The sequence below is a fragment of the Sphaerodactylus townsendi genome, linkage group LG02 (genome assembly GCF_021028975.2).
Source record: "Sphaerodactylus townsendi isolate TG3544 linkage group LG02, MPM_Stown_v2.3, whole genome shotgun sequence".
Classification (NCBI taxonomy): domain Eukaryota; kingdom Metazoa; phylum Chordata; class Lepidosauria; order Squamata; family Sphaerodactylidae; genus Sphaerodactylus; species Sphaerodactylus townsendi.
The window spans coordinates 62501118-62518737 of record NC_059426.1 but is presented as its reverse complement, the minus strand read 5'-3'; the positions used below and the strand labels follow the sequence as shown (position 1 = coordinate 62518737).

Below are 17620 nucleotides of genomic sequence, written 5' to 3'. Positions count from 1 at the left end.
TTTATCTATGCCACTGAGATAAAGTTACAAATATAATAAAAATATTAATAAGGAATATTCTATAGAATAATGAAATATTATGTCCTACTTTGGCTCATATGTGCTCTTCAAATACTTCACTCAAGAAGTTAGGGAAGAGAGATCAAAATCAAGGCCAGTCATCAAATTGTGAAGACAGTGATTCAGAAATCAATAAATGGTTTTTTTTTGAATAAGGAAAATGCTTCTTCAGAAGCTGCTCTGTAATTTTAAGATCTGTTATTTCATCAAAACTGTTATTTTGGAGTGCTCAGGTCATGTTTAAACAGCTATAACAAAAAACCTGACAAGGGGGTTGTTTCAGTACTTTATTCTACCTAGGGATTAGATGAATTTACTTGTTCTGTTTTCTCTGTCATTGGGTCTTTGTTCCACTTTGTATTCTGATTTCCTTTGAGAATTTCTATGATTAATCTTAGAATGGGCATGTGCACAGTTTCTGTCCGTTTGCTCAATTATTGTTTTCCTTGCAGGGAGTCCAGTGCATGAGTGATCGTGCTCATTAAATCATTGCTTCTTATTTTTAATAAATAGAAAGCACAGCAGTTAAAGTTAGGATCTTTCACTGTCCTTAAAAATTCCCAGCTGAGAAATTAATTTAAATGAAAGCAGCAGAATAATTAATGCCAGAAAAAGCCCAATCAGTTGCCCAGTTTCACCTCAACCGAGAGGAGTACCACCTGATCGAATGCCCAGTGGTGGCAAAAGATATTACAAGTGCTGAATAAAGCCTGCCAGTTAACTGCAATTAAATTGAGCCTCCAGCTAACACATCAAGAACTTAATTTAAAGAAAGACTGATGCAATTGTGTGCATAATCACATGATAACGTAAAAGGAACAACTATTACTCAGCACTCTGATGTTTTTCACATGGGGTACGAGGAACTTGTACAAACCCTCAAACCCCTCCTTTCAAAGAACAACAGAGGTATCTCTCATTCAGGAACATTCCATAAACAGTGGTTTGACCATGATTGTGTATTAGCTAAGGAAAATCTTATAAAATTATTCCACAGCTTTCAAGCTGGTGTGATCCCACAATCTCAAGTACTTGAAGGGAAAAGATCATACAAATCCCTAATAAAACATAAGAAAAAGTTGGACAGTCATGCCAAATGGCAAGCCTTAATTAGGGCTGCAAAACCAATGATTCCAGAACTTTTTGGAGACTAATAATGGCACAGAATAACAATTTTTTACAACTTTACCATGGTGAAACACACAATCCAGCAGAAGTCTGGGAGAGTTATTTCTCTGACCTCTATAGTAAAGATCAGCAGGCTCCTAACGCATTGGCATCACTCTGTCTTGTCTGATATCCCACTATGGCCTCCAGTGACCAATTGGATGAAATTAAAATCATGATCTTGCAGAATTGCAAGATGGCAAGACCCCGAAACCACTTTTATACCACCGGTAGAATTACTGAAAACTAATGTAGAATGGTGGGCCCCAGTTTTGGCCTGAGCTTTTACCATATCATCAATAGCACTTCTGTATTCCATCTGATTGGAGTGCTGTAATTATAGTCCCTATTTTTTAAAGCGTTTATCCTCAAATCCAGCTCATTACAGACCAATTAGCTTACTTAGTGTTGCAAGCAAACTATATACTAAAATATCTGTGTATAAACTACTTGAATGGCTGAATAGAGAAAAAACTATTGGAGGATGAACAGGCTGGCTTTCTCGTGAAGGCCGCTCAACTATGGATCACTGCCTGATACTAAAACTACCTGGTGGTGAGCAGAAATATGTGCTTGTCAAAAGGCGATCACTATATCGCGAGCTTTAGGCTGATCTTAAAGCTGCATTTGACAATGTAACTTCGAGTCGGCTTTGGTCCAAAGTTAGCAGAAACTAATATCGATAGATCACTTTCTCCACTTAATTGTCAGAATGGGTTACGCGAGAATGCGATATACATACAGGTAAGGTTCTCACACAAAGGTCATCCTAACTTGGCGTATCTCTACTCCAGAAAGGTAAGGCAAGGGTGCCCTTCTAGCACCCCATTTGTTTAACTTTTTTTATGTTAACACATTAATAACAAGGGTTTCATAAGAAAGATACCTTGGCATGCACCTATATCACTTACCGCTGATTAAGTGCATAGCCCATTCCACCATGTATGCCCGATGATGCTGTTGTATTATCATTGACAAGAGTGGGGCTAAAAAGAGCTACGTGGAAGCGAGATATTTGCTCAGATATGCACAGAGGAACAGCTAAGTATCAACTACACAAGACTCAAGATAGTGCATTTTAATGCCAAATTTAAGAAACTGAAATGGCAGTTGTTAGGTCATCAGATTGAACAAATAAAGTGTTTCAAATACCTAGGTGTGGTTTTCCAGTACAACGGAAAACCCCTTCAGCCCATATACAAACAGCCATACACACAGCACAAAGGAGCCTTGCCAGGCAATCCTAAGATATTTTTCGATCACAAGGGGGTGGATTTATTCCAGCTGCAATTAGATTATTTGAAGCTAAATCCTGGCAACAACTCTACCATACCTATGGAGCCCCATTGGCAATAATTTCTGATTCCTCCTCATTAAGAGAGTCCTATCCATATTCCTCAGAGCTCTTTTAACACTCCCTAAATGTACAGCTAATGTAGTTTTGGGTGACAAGAAGCAGGGTTGCGGTTAAAGTTGGAGACAACCTTTTGGAGGCTTACTATCAAATACTGGCTTAAAGTCCCCTCCCATCCCATCGGTTCATTGCCTTTGCCTCTGCCAGCAACACCATATCCAAGCTGGCTAGAAAAAAAAATAACACTTAAACTTACACAGTGTGGTTTGGATCCTGTACAATTATTGGAACTGGATCATTGCAGAGCAAATAGCGCTTTGGTCTATCAACGTACCAATGATATTGAAATGCAAACAGATTTCTCCTTGTTACCGCTATATAAACCATTGAAAATCTTGGACAGGTATCTCGGCTGCCCCTTACCTGTCCATAAATATAACATCTGACTTAAATGCCAAGCTGGGCCTTTTCAAGGAGCCGCTTTTGGACAGCTTTTCCATCAGCCAATCTAATGGGCAGATTTCAAAAAAATCCCAACGACACAGGAGACTATGTGTTTGTAACTCAGAAGTGGACTCTGTATTACATATTTTATTGCATTGTGAACTCCTATAAAGGAAAGGGAAGCTAATTCATCCATTGTTTATCCAGGACAGAAATTTAACTAGGAGTTAATTCCGACTCAGTTCTTGTGAGAATTTTGCTGGAAGACCGAAGTTTCTCTTATATCTCAACCCAGGTAGCTAAATTTTGTATGCTGGCATATAGTAAGAGAAGAACCATGTTGGGACCAAGAGCCAGACCACATGAGGGGTGACTCGTAAGAATGCTACACAGCTGATGATATTTTGTGTGTGGATTTCTGTTTCTGCGGGATTTCATGCAAATTCGATTGTTCTTTTGTTTGTTGTTCCTCCTTTTTCTTGTTCTTCTCTGCTCTTTTTTGCTGGCCTAATGGCCGTAATAAAACTGAACTGAACTGAACTGAACATGTGGTATCTTTTGTCCAAGGTGCCTTAAGGATGTTCCTTTTTATGGCTTGGATCCTATGAATGAGTTCCATGCTCAATAGAGAATATCTGCTGAAGAATATTTCTTCCTCTGAAACATGTGCTTTGAACACAAATGTCTTTGTGCAAACATAAATGTTAAAAGATGAGAAATCATGCTCTTCAGCAGGCATGCAACTCTCATTCATAGGATCCAGGCCAAATAATTGTCAGATATGAAAATTGTATCATAGGTGCTCCTCCAGGGCAAAGAAGACAACTGTCTCACAGTTCTTTGATATAGACACCATGCAAAGTTTCTTCTTTGACTGAATAAAATTATGAATGGACTGACCTTTTCTAGCATTAGTCACCCTCGAAGTGACCTATTTCCCCCAAAATAATTTCTTACCAAAGAATTTTTAAACTCAGTAAAGGAGCACAATTTTAAACAGTTGCACTAAAAAAAGTAGTGCTTTAATGTGCACAGTTGCTGAGGTGCATGGTTTATCTCCAAGGGGAAAAATCAGACAGATGTATGGGAGGCACATAAAGCTGCACTACGAGCATAACATGAATGTACAGCAAAATTTAGAAAGAATGACAATTGAAACTGAAGAAATGTTAAGAAAGAAAAACTAAGTTGACAGTGTTGCTGAGTCACCAGAACATAATTGAAGCCTCTGTGATAGAAAATTCAAGGAAGAGGATTTTGAAGTCATTCCTTAGTGCTAGAAAGGCAAGGAAATATGAGCAAAGAGGGTTTCAGGAGATACAAAGAATTGAAACAAATGTTCACTATATGTCCCAACTACTCATTACATTATCCTTATGTCCTCCTCAATTTGCCTCAGCATATTACCTTTTTGGGTTCAGACAGAGCTTTGATTTTACCTCAGTTCTCCAGCCATGCTGCTAGCAGCACTCTCATTTGTACTTCGGAATTAGGCTTACGTAATTTTGGGGTATCCCAAGTCATCTACAATGGCTGAATTGCATTTCCACTTCCAGGCATTTAAAGCAAATTGACGCAGAATACAAGCCGATCTGGATGCAAAGTATTCAGATTGGCTTGTATATATTTGAGATTTGGCTGCACATGGCTTTAAAGAACAAGACAGCCCCTCAGAGAATTCCCTCCCATGGGATTTGGCAGTGGCACACATATTTAAAGAAAAAACAAAACAAAACAGAGACTACCTTCACCCATTGGGGATTCCTTAGCATTATCTCGGTGATTACTTGGTTGAGAAAATTCTTTAGTTTTAAAACCAAAGAATTTTCTCAACCCTGTAATCTCTAAATCTCAACAAGTCAATCCTATGGGTGGGAAGTGGATCTCTGTTTTGTTTTTTTCTTTAAACCGTGTCGCTTCACCAAACCTCGAATATATCTTTGAAGCGATCTGGCAATTGAGTTACCAGCAAGAAACTCAGAACCAATTTGCATTGATATGTTTACATTAAAAAGGTATGTGACATTCCCTACACATTTTACTGGTTTTCTTCATATGATTTGCATTAGGAGTGCCAGCCAGATTCCTATGAGCCTCCCAGCTATTTTGCCTGCCATTTTTGCCTGCCAGCTTCTTAGAAAAAGCTATGTCAGGAGGGTGGAGGGGAATTGGAGGAAAATAGGAATGGACATGTAAAGTTGTTATACCATTGTTTCGACTTCAGGAGTTTGTATATAGCTGAAGATGGCTTCCTTTAATATCCTGAGTAGCTGGTGATATATCTATAGTAGCTGGTAGTTGGCATGAAACCATTTCCAGAATCTATCATATTGGGGTTGAATAAAATATATTTTGACATATTTTGTATTTGGTGCAGAGAATGAAGGAAGCAGGAAATGTGGAGATGTGGGAGACAGCATTGTGAGAAAAGGTTTTCCTGATGCTGGGGATTGAGATTACTTTTCTGGCATTAACCATAGAACTGCTGCATTCAAGTGTAGTATACAGTATCATTTGCTTGGTTGCAACAGCAGGAAGAAGTTATGGTCTTATTGCTTGACATGTGGTGTACCTGGTTGATTACTGTGAAAAACAGAATGCTAGACTAGATAGTTTGTTTCAGAAGTGCGCTCCTTATGTTTGTCGGGATTGTTATTCTTGGGGATCGCTACTGTCTGGTCTGGAGGTTCCCCCATTCAACATGCATGTTAGTAGGTAAACAGATATTACAAATTGTACCTAAAGTCTCCAATGTTCCACCCTTATCAGAAATGCAACCATGTAGCAGCTGCCTAAGTAGCTTCAGGGAAGTGCAAAAACAGTACATTAAAAGCCAATACATTTATCTAACTAGGGAAGGAATCCTTAGTAATATTTTCCCTGCTTTTGTCCCCTGCCCTTCTTTCTTCATACATTAATGATACATTACATTATCCTCACATCTTCCCCACATGTTCCATGGGAATAGTTGATCAGACATGGTTTCTGAGTTTCTTGCTGGTAACTCAATTGCCAGATCGGCTAAAGAATTTTCTCAACCTAGTAATCACCCGAATGGTGCCGAATCCCATGGGTGGGAGTGGATTCTCTGTTTTGTTTTTTCTTTAAATCCGTGTGCCGCCACCAAATCCCGAATATATACGAGCCGATCTGGCAATTGAGTTACCAGCAAGAAACTCAGAAACCATGTCTGATCAACTATTCCCATGGAACATGTGGGGAAGATGTGAGGATAATGTAATGTATCATTAATGTATGAAGAAAGAAGGGCAGGGGACAAAAGCAGGGAAAATATTACTAAGGATTCCTTCCCTAGTTAGATAAATGTATTGGGTTTTAATGTACTGTTTTTGCACTTCCCTGAAGCTACTTAGGCAGCTGCTACATGGTTGCATTTCTGATAAGGGTGGAACATTGGAGACTTTAGGTACAATTTGTAATATCTGTTTACCTACTAACATGCATGTTGAATGGGGGAACCTCCAGACCAGACAGTAGCAGTCTTCAGAATAACAATCTGACAAACATAAGGAGCGCACTTCTGAAACAAACTATCTAGTCTAGCATTCTGTTTTTCACAGTAATCAACCAGGTACACCACATGTCAAGCAATAAGACCATAACTTCTTCCTGCTGTTGCAACCAAGCAAATGATACTGTATACTACACTTGAATGCAGCAGTTCTATGGTTAATGCCAGAAAAGTAATCTCAATCCCCAGCATCAGGAAAACCTTTTTCTCCCCATCACCATCTCCACATTTCCCATCTCTTCCTTCATCTCTGCCAAATACAAAATATCAAAAATATTTTTGTTCAACCCCAATATGATAGAAATTCTGATGGTTTCATGTCACTACCAGCTACTATAGGATATTAAGGAAGCATCTTCAGCTATATACAAAACTCCTGAAGTCATGACAATGGTATAACACCCACATGTCCATTCTATTTTCCTCCAATTCCCTCACCTCCTGACACCAGCTTTTAAGAAGCTGGCAGGCAAAAATAGGGATTGCTAGGAGGCTCCTGGGAAATCTGGCACTCCTAATGCAAATCATATGAAGAAAACCAGTAAAATGTGTAGGGAATGTCACATACCTTTTTAATGTAAACATATCAATGCAAATTGGTTATTCTCACAAAACTTTTCTCTGCTGACTGACAAAAAGAAAGAGATCAACAAAATCAATAACTGTAGTCCTTCTTAAACTCCATGGATACTTATGTGCATTGTTAAGGCCATCAGCATGAGGAAAAAAGGCAGAAAGCCATCTCCTTATGCTTGGGCCCAGCTGACTACACCCTTCCCCCAGCTTCCAGCTACCACTGATGGTGACATTAGTTGGAGCAACCACGCCCCCTTCCATGGTGCCTGTTCAAAAGAAAAACATCATCCCTTCGAAGAGTGACAATATAAAGTTGAGAAATGTAAGCTTGGCAATGGCAACTCATATCCAGAGTAGGCATTTTTCTAACTTTCAGCTTTCACAGCCTGTATTAGGAGAAACAGCTAACATTTGCTGAGTCAAGCCAAGATTTACTGATTATCTGCAAGCCAAATCCTGTGGGGGGGGGGGTTGGGGGGAGGGGAGGGGAGGGTAACTAGGCATCACATGTAATGTAACACAGGCAACACTCTCTAGACTTTAAAAAAGAAATAAACCTAAAACAACTGTAGATGTGGTTGCCAACTCCAAACATAGAAATCTGGGGTCAGAGTCTGGGGAGGGCAGAGACTGGGGATGGAAATCTGCAGGAGAGTCATAAAGTCCACTCTCCAAAGCTGTCATTTGATCCAGGGGAATTAACCTCTGTGGCCTGGAGATAAGTCATAATTCCCGAAGAACTGCAGGCCTCATCTGGAGGCTGGGAACCCTAGCTCAAGAGTTTGAGATTTTGAGCAGAGGAATGGAAGGAGAGAAAAAGAGTGCTTCCCCCCCCCCCCCCGGCTGTTTTAGTTTTGAACCCTTTCCGCATTCTGCTTCCCATATCGGGATTCTCGAGCAGGAGAAAGCAGCTTGAGAGGCACTTGGAGTGCATGGTTTTGACCTTCATTTGACAAAAAATAATGCAGTCTACAAAAACTCATGCCAAAAAATCTGTCTTTACTATGCCAGCAGGTCCTTGATTGCTGACACATTGTTTCTGCTACAATCTTTATATTTGTTCTTTAGATATAAGGAGAGACTTAAATAAATACCTTTGCTCTGCCTTGTAGTTAGTCCCAGGTTGGAACCACTGGAAGTCAATTACAGTGGTTGTATGTTTTCTCCATAGCCACAATTCACAATTCTTCAAAAATCTATTCTATTCCATGCTTTCATAGTACAACACAGTCATTGGCTGATTATGCACAAGGTGTTGCTGCATGGTGAAAGTGAATGTCTGCCTCGGTAAGATTTTTTGTACGGACACATTTTCTCTAGCCCTGCTTTCACTTTTCACTCTCTCTCTGGCAAGCAAGTCCACTTGCAGCACAATTTTGCATCATTGCCAGAGCAGGTCAGATTTGCCAGAGGGCACAACTTTGCCCTGGACCTCTTCTCTCTGTCCTCAGCCAGACCACCTACTCCCACTTCCTCTGTTCACCCTTTTTACTCCATAGATCTTTCAATAGATTTATAGATATATCAAGAGATTGGTTGATTCTATCGATCCATTGATAAGATTAAAGATAAACAATGAATATTATATTTCATGCGTGATAGAGAATCCATGAAACATCACCCACTTCCCAGACACATGCAAAAAGTCAGTTGATGGGTAATGCCTGCCGTGCTTCAAACATGGGTAATAATGCTGAACATGCCCTGAAACAAAGACGTCAGTTCTCTTTGAAGTCTTGGGAACCGCACCATGCATTCTCAGCCGTTGTGAGCTTTGTTATATTGCATTATTCCTTTCTTACATTGCTGTGGGCTGTAATATTTGACACAGACAAACTGTGTTATCCAGCAAGGTGATTCATATTTAGATTTTGCTGTTAGATAAATTTGATGCTATGCAACCACAAACTGCACACACACACACATATACCCAAACAATATACTGTACAGAGATCCACTTCAAATCAGAAAGTCATTAGCAGAGCCTACCTGTGACTTTTCCCAAGGTCAAAGATTTGACGGCTCTGAAGTCAGTCTCTAAAGAGAAGTTGTGTTTGACTTTGAGAACCTGGTCAATCTGGAAGGGGGTCAATAAAAGTGATTCTATTATTACAGCATGCAGAGACCCCTGACGAATGTATAACACATGCCTTCTCAACGGAAAAGAAGTAATACCTGCCCCTGCTGGGAGCCAGTTGTCACAGAAAGCAAAATAAATGTGCCTTAATTCTACAGAAGAGGCTAAAAGGTATGGCACCGTGTCTTTACAGCAAAGCTTTCAAGAAACCTTCCCCACAGGAACCTTTCTATAATATCCGACAAGTGCTTTGGCCCCCCCCACCAAGAACTCACAGCAACTTATCTTTGATTGCAACAAACAAGCAGGAAAAGTGAACTGTGGCTGACTGTTTCTCATTCTGGCTTAGTCTTACTTTGGGAAAGATAAATGGAATGACATAAGATTGGCGTGTGACACAATGTGATAGCATAAAGTACATTTTATCCAAAAGTGAAGACGAAAGAAATGGTGAAACCATTTTCTCCTGAATAGAGTTGCTTTCTATGTGTACCTTCCTCCCAAATATCCACTTGAGGGTGGAAAGACACCCCCCCCCCCGGAACAATGTGAATATAGTGACTGAAAGTGCAGCAAGACGTGGAGAACCAGCAGAAATGGCAGTCATTTTGTGTGAGATTTTCATGCAGAACTGATGATTTCTACTTCTTGCTAGAGGCCTTACACCACACTCCATGCTATTCCCTGATCCTTGAATGTGGCTTTTCAGGGGCAAAAGGCACTGTACTGGGAACAAGGAGGTAGCAAAAACTCCTTCCACAAAGTAGCTCCATTTGTGAAAAGGATGGATTTAACTAATTAATGCTACGGGTTGTGAATTTAACACACAAACTGTGATTGCTTAGAGGTATCAATGTTCCTTGAAAGGGGAGCCTGAAAGGGGAGGAGCAGTATAAATACTAAATAAAATAAATACATATTGGAAAATTAGGCCTAATTTGTCACAGACATTTAGAAGCTGATTAATGCTCTGATTCTAAAATGTCAGATTTTTCATTAAAGTACTTTGGCTCCCTTGCTTTAGGTGTTGAGCTCCTCAGTTACAAGCAGCTAATTATAATCTCAGGCCCACTACGCAAGGGCCAGTAAACACAGGTTTAGAATGGGGAAAAAATCCATTTTTGGGAGGCACTTCACATAGATCCGGCCCCTACAGCGAGTCTGCCCCGTGTTATTTTCCCCAAACTGGGTTTTTTGAGGATTGAGCTATTCACGAGTCTTTTGAAAACTCCTGGATTGCAGCTGAAAACTCCTGGATTGAACAGTAGGTGGGCAGGAGGTGCTTTATTCAGCTGTGCTTTCCTTTTTTAAAATTTCGCAGTTTACATCCATAGTCATGCAGGTACAGATGGTCGTATTGCAGTAGCAGGAGGTGTCAGCATGGCTGGGGGGGTTCATTTGTGCATGCATGCATAGTTACACATCAGTGGGAGGTAAATGTTTAAAAAACTAGACACGCCTCAGTGTGAAGGCATGAGAACAACCGACGTTGTTTCCGTGGGCTCCAATTGCTGCCTGCACGGATGCATGCGAACACAAAAACAGGAATTTGTGTTACTTTATCCCGACTACAACCCGCTATACATTTGCTGTGAAGAAAGGGATTTTGTCTAACAAAAGGCTGTTCTGAATCAAACATTCTCAGTCTTTGCCAACAAAGAGGATCGAAGAGTTAGGTCAGTGATATATAGTACTTCTTCCCAAATTGGCAGCTGTCTTTTTTATATATATATAAAATTCATTGCCTATGCCAAACTTGTGGGAACTGCTGATTTGCTGTCTTAACATTCACTTTAGTCTGTATTTCTCTGATGCCTATTGAAGTTTAGTGTTTTTTTTTATTTGGGTATGTTATAATAGTGTGTGTTGTATGCCACACTGGATGCTCTGCAGAAAAGAACTCTATAAAAACGAGAGACAAATAAATGATAAATAATAAATGTGTTTTTAGAATTCAATTTTCAGAATTGAGATATTCATTATAGTCCATAAATCTTTAATGTTCACTAATGAATTTCAAAATCTTTAGTTATATCAAAACAAGGACTCACTTCAGCAACCTCAATTAGTTTCTTTAATTACAAATTCCCTAAATAGCAATTAGGGAAACCAAGGCACAACTATTAGGGCAATTGGCCGAATGTTAACAGTACAATCATGGATAGAATTCACATCCTTTGAGATTTTGGGTTTTATTTTCTAGTGCTGGCATTCTCCAAAAGTCAGGTGAGACCTCTTATAATTAGTTACTAGTGGCAGAGAATCAGTGCAATTTCTTTCTAATGGTACCTTCATAACTCATGTCTTGTGTGTGCCGTAAGCAAATCTGAAGCAAAGCCTACCTTTCTCCCACTCCCGTCTACTTGTGTAATTATGGAAAGATCAGTACCATTCAAAAACATTGGGAAACTTATGATACAAAGCAATAATCCTCCTTTGTCTTAAATGAGACCTTTGAGCCAAATGCATCCAACTAGCCATGCATTGTGGCTGATTGGCTGCTTAAACAAACCTTTGTCCTAGTAGTCCCTGAGAGGAAGGAAAAACAGAAAGTTTATTGTGTCTGTGGTGCTGCTTGGCCATATATTTGGGTGGGTGGGCCACAGCTGACTTTGGGGGTCGCAAGTTGTGCGCATGTGCCCAGGGTTGCCATCTCTAGCTTGGGAAATTCCTGGAGATGTGGGAGTGGAGTCTGGAGTAGGAGGCATTTGGGGAGGGGATAGGGTGAGGACATGATTTCATATGATTCCATATGATCCAAAGTCACCATTTTCCCCAGGAGAACAGATCTCTGTTACCTGGAGATCATTTCTATTCTGGGGGATCTTCAGCCATCACCTGGAATTTGGAAACTACATGTGTCATAAGTCACGTCATGTAACCCTATAGCTCTAGAGTGTCAGGAATGGCAGTATTTCCATGAGATTCATGTTGGCTGTGATCAGGCATTGACTGTATACTGATTGATAAAATGGCACAACTCTAGAAACATTTATTTCAGCATGAGCTGTTGATAGTGAAAGTTTTCTTCTCTTTTGCCTGCTGAAGGCAATGAAATTCCAGGTAGGTGAGAAAGCCAAAACTAATGGGCATATTAAATACCTGAATGGTTAGCTCTCTTCCGTCTCTATTAATCTTCACATGGTGAAGCTCTTGGTTAGCAAAGTTTCCAGAATCAATTGTGAAAATAAGAGGTCTGTCCTTAATCAGCCTGTATCGAACTTGTAGGCTTCCTTTAAAAATAAAGAAAAAACACATTTCCATCTTTAAAGGCAATACTAATTACCAGATGGCATATGTACAACAATATTGCACAGTATACATACAACACTCAACAAATCATTTGAAATACAGTGATGATTAAGAACTCCTCATAGAGGAAAAATAGTCTCTTCATTGGAAGATATCTTCCTCACTAATAGATTCCATTATCACCTGAATCATGAATCTGTAGCCCTTTGGCCCTGCTGTGATTTACCCAGTATTCTAATACAACAGAATAATACAGTAGTGACATTATAATTCCTTGGATAAGTACCTTTGATACAAGAAGAACATTACAGCCCTGTGACTTCCCATCCAGCTTAGCTTTAATCTGAAACAGCAAATAACTCCTCTTTTTCACTTCTGCACACCCACTCATTTGCATAGCTGCTGTTACGACAGGAAAGTGCAAAATCTCCTGTATTACACCAAGGATTCTCCAAATTCAGAGAACAAAACATTATTTCTCTGTGGTAAAGTGGCTATAAACTGCTCAAGCTGCCAGCTTAATTCAGATGAGATTAATTTCCTGCATGAAGATACCGATCTAGCCAATTGCCAGGAAGGGAAAAGATGGATGGCTATTTGGATGACATTGGTTGGGTTATAAAGTTCTGAGTCATGCACTTTATGTTGACTGGAGCATAGGGGGCAGAGTGACCCACCTGGGATTGGACTCCCAGTCTTGCGATAGAATGAAGGGAAACACACCCAGCTGGGGAAGGAAAAGTTAAAAGGCTGACAACCTGTCACAAATTCTCAAGCCAGAATCAGGGACAAGATAGAGAATAGAGTGGTGTCTGCCTTGACCAGCCTCTATTTTTGATATTCCAGCAGGTTTGTGTCTATCTCAAGAAGTATCTCTAAAGCTTAGGTTTTTTTGTTTTTAAGTATTTTTATTAGTTTCATAGTATAAGTAAAACATAAAGTACACATTAACAGTCTATTATTGTCATCCATAGTTTTGACTTAAGTTTTACTTCCTTTATTCTCCTATAATTCATTTTGTTCTGTAGTAGCCTTTTCTATGTACTTTTGATCTAAAGTATAGTAAATAAAAATCTTTCTCCTTTATGAGCTCCTTTAAGAATCTCAACTTCAGGATAGGCCACATTTTTCACGAATAGGGTAGAACCTCCTGACTAGGTTAGGACAGTTAATGAACAACAGAAAATGCAGTGGGACCTAGAAATGCACACATACCACATACATGCACAGAGCACCTCCTGTGCACCAAATCACAGGTAGATAGGCAAACAAGTCAGGGCTTGGGTGGTGGATTACCCTGCATAGCAGGTTGGAGGGGGGTGCAAGTGGGCAATTCCTCTTGCATGCACACAAGTTACTTTACCCCTCCATACAGTTGCTATGGTAGTAGAGCCACACTTGGGTTTAGGTAGCAGAACCCATGCTTTGGGTTCATCCGTCACTGCGCAAAAACTGTCCCTGACTACTTGGTTATCAGGCCCTACTTTTCAAATTTTACAATGCAATGTTGTGCCACCTAAACACACACAAAAAAAGATCATGTGAAAACAGACTGAAGGACAAGAGATATACAGTCAAATAAAACCAAGTTAGACAATTCACGAAAGCAAGTTATGCCACAGATGATGACTAAGACCCTCCAGTAACACTGGTCTGTTTAATAAGGAGGGAAATAGTTTTGGGGACCCATGCTGTGATAATAAGATTAACTAATCAATTACTAGGAAATGGAATCTTTTGTATTTTAATACTTGTGCTGTAAAACAGGGATTCTACTTATGAAAGGCCGACTGAAAGGCTTCTATGCAGTACTGGATCCATTCAGACACAACTCATTATGTGAATCGTTTAGAATGAATCAATGCTAGCTTGGAAATACTTCACTCTCTGCTTTCAAATGTCACAGTATTTTCAACTGTTATAACCCCCACACAGAGCCACAGCTACATAAAAACATGTGATGCAGCCTGTCATGTGGGAGCTTAATGTGAGAATCATCCTTACACTGGAGCCAAACAAGACTGCATAGAATGGAAGAAATCACTGATCTGATGATATTTGATTCCTTCATTAAGCAGGTCAAGCATTTACACAGGGTCAAAATATTTAAGCTTCGTTGTAGAACAATCATTTCCACCAGAGGGCATGCAGGTCTAGCGTAATTTTGAAACAGCTGGGTTTGCTTATTTTTACTTTCCAGTTTAGTCAAATGAATTAGAGAAGGATGAAGACAATATTTTTGATATTGTTTGAATGAAAATATGTCTTTATTCTCTGGCCATAAGTGGCCCTTTCCACATAAACATTTTGAAACGTTTTGAGGCAGGAAATAAAATGTTTCCTTCATGGAGTTCTGCATTGTTTTTACCCCCAATTTCCTACCTCAAAATATTTTAAATGAATCACTTTTAAAATGATTCTCTGGCTGAAATGTTTTGAAAATCTCTTCAGTGGCTGCACAATATACTGACTGTTTCCCATGCTTCTCTGGTTCCCTGAGCTTCCTTCTCAGTGCAATTTTCTGAGCTCACACAGTTTCTCCTCACTTGTTTATTTGCAGCATTTCTCTGTCTTTTTTACTGGGGGGGCAATCTTCAAAGCATTTATATGAGTACAGACTGCAGCATGAGGCAGTGAAGAACTGAAGCGTCAATTCAACACAGAGTTCAAAAAAGAGGAAAAATGACGTAATGGCAATCAGGAATCATTTTCAGGGAGTGAGTGCTGAAATACTTCATTGTAGTGGGGGAACTGAAAACATTTTAGAAATGTTTTAGGGGATTTCTGTGGAAAGGGCCACTGTCTCAATCTATGGCTTGCTTTAAACATATTATTAATTTGGTATAAACATCTTGACAAATTAGTCATTATTTGGTTGGACTGAATGAAAGAAAAATGTCTTTGAATATTACACTGATGTTATTAGCTGCCTGTAAACTCTGAGGTAATTCCTTTTTTTCTTCAAAGAACCCTATAAGTCTTGTAATATTATAAAATAAGTCTCAAAAGACTCTGAAAGGTTGACATTTATATGCACAAAGGTTTTTTTTTAAAGAAGGGGGAATCTTCAATCTTGTGATATATGTCTAGAGCTTTTTTGGAGGGGGGGTAGGCTAGCCTTCTGAGGAAAGGGATTATAGCAAAGCTACTGAAAATGGAAGAGTGATAGGATAAATATTCCTTGATTTATTAATTTGGCTTGCAGTAAAGTCACCACACGACTACTACTCTAAATATAGTTCTCACCAGCCATACTTAACTCACAAACATGCAATATAGCCATGAGAACTAGTTCTAGCTAATGCAAAAGTGGCAGAAAAGGAAATAAGCAACTTGTGTGGATTGATATGTTAATTAAATGTAGGGTTATCAACTGATTAAATACTTTTAAGTTGATTAATTATCTGGTTTTCAATGAATTAATCAACCTAAGGCAGATGATTAAGTAGCTACAGTTGTTAATCATTTGAATTAATTTCAATAAATTTCTGCACCACTAGCAAATATTCTTTTATGGAGATAAATATGTCTTACGATTTACAGTCAACCAAAACTACCAGGCACAGTTTGAAGTGAATACCACTGATATTCAATATTGTCTACCATGATGTTCTAGTTCTTAAGGCAGTCATAGAGTTGCCAGGTCCTCCTGGCCTCAGCGGGGAATGTGGAAGGTGCTGAGGTGGAGTGGGGTGGGGGAAGAAGGTAATATTGCCAGATTGAGGTTGGGAAACCCCTGGAGACTTGGGGATAGAGTCTGGGGTACAATGCCATAGAGACCACCTTCCAAAGTATACATTTTCTCCAGGGAAACTGATCTCTGTAGTCTAGAGATGAGCTGTAATTCAGGGTGATCCCCAGGCTCCACCTGGAGGCCAGCATCCCAAAGGCAGTGCAAGGTTTTACTTAACACTTGGTAACTGAGCTCCTTAATTGAAGATGCCAAAAACTGAACCTGAGACCGTTTGACTCTATTGATCTGCGGTCCTTCTATAATGTACTAGCAAACTGTAATTGAACAGTGACCAAAATAAATAAGTAAATAAACAAATAAAAGTGTAATTTTAACTTGAAGACCCATCGACTAAATTCCCCCACACAAACTCTGATGGTGCTCTCTTAAGCCGAGTTAGTTTCCTAAAAAGTCAATGGGCTTGAGGTAGGTGGAACTCTGCTTATGATGGCACTGTCAATTCACCAAGGCTTTGTCAATTAATCTATCCATGTAACTCAATAAATTGTGAAGTCCCTGAATTCAGTTCAGGACCTTAGATGTTTCTGCAATAAACAAACAGTTCTATCCTTCATTGGGCATACATAGGAGTAACTCTAAATAGGCATGCACTGTCAGTTCGCTTGCCTCAGACGTCATGAACATGTTTAAAAATTGGGATAGGTTCATTAACTTATACAACACCCTAGAACAACCTAGTTTCTGTCCACAAACATGCAGATTCTAATTGTTTCATTTAAATATGTGACAGAAAGAGAAATGCATAAAACAAAACTCTTTTGTGGATCCTTGAATTTAGATTTTCTGGTTGATTAGAGTTCTATGCCACATTATGCCTCCAATAAGAGTATGGGTACAATCTATTTTATGTTAATTTCTGTATCATTTCTGTCTCATAATTGTAATTAAGGCAATCACCAAATTATGGTTGTGGGAGCTTTATTACAGCCAAGGGTTGCTTTGTCATCTTGTCTGTGTCTTTGTGTATCTTAGCATGCATGCAAGACACGAAATGAAGCTTAAGCTAAGTCTCACTGCCAAGTTCTTAGCCAGCAAATTTCAGAGATGTACCACCAACTTATTTTGCAGATGTTCTTATTACACATAGAATCAGGAAGCACACTGCAAGATCTTCAAACCAAGCTTGAGTAACTAACATCTTATTATATGTTTGTGGCCTCTGATACTATTTTATTTGGTATATCCTACATAACTGTAATAATAGCAAGGTGAAAAACCACAGTTTCATGATGGAATACAAAATATTTTCAAAAGGTGTGAAAAGTCAAATTATCCCACAGTGTAATATGTCCCAAGGTTAATGTAAGATATTAATAAATTAGGGGGGGGGGGGCTGCTCTCAGATATAACTTTAAAATTTCATTTGGTTTGGATGCAACCCACCTTTTCACAGCAGTGCAATGT

At 39.3% G+C, this 17620-nt stretch overlaps 1 protein-coding gene across 1 annotated transcript in view; it reads right to left on the bottom strand.

Annotated features, from left to right (window-relative positions):
• Positions 1 to 17620, bottom strand: part of CNTNAP5 (contactin associated protein family member 5) — a 512649-nt gene that overhangs the window by 27957 nt on the left and 467072 nt on the right. Inside the window, exons 20-21 of the mRNA XM_048484843.1 lie at positions 12313 to 12443; positions 9123 to 9210 (exon numbers count right to left, since the gene is read on the bottom strand). Of these exons, the coding sequence (XP_048340800.1) occupies positions 9123 to 9210; positions 12313 to 12443 (219 nt within the window). The remainder of the gene's footprint in view (positions 1 to 9122; positions 9211 to 12312; positions 12444 to 17620) is intronic.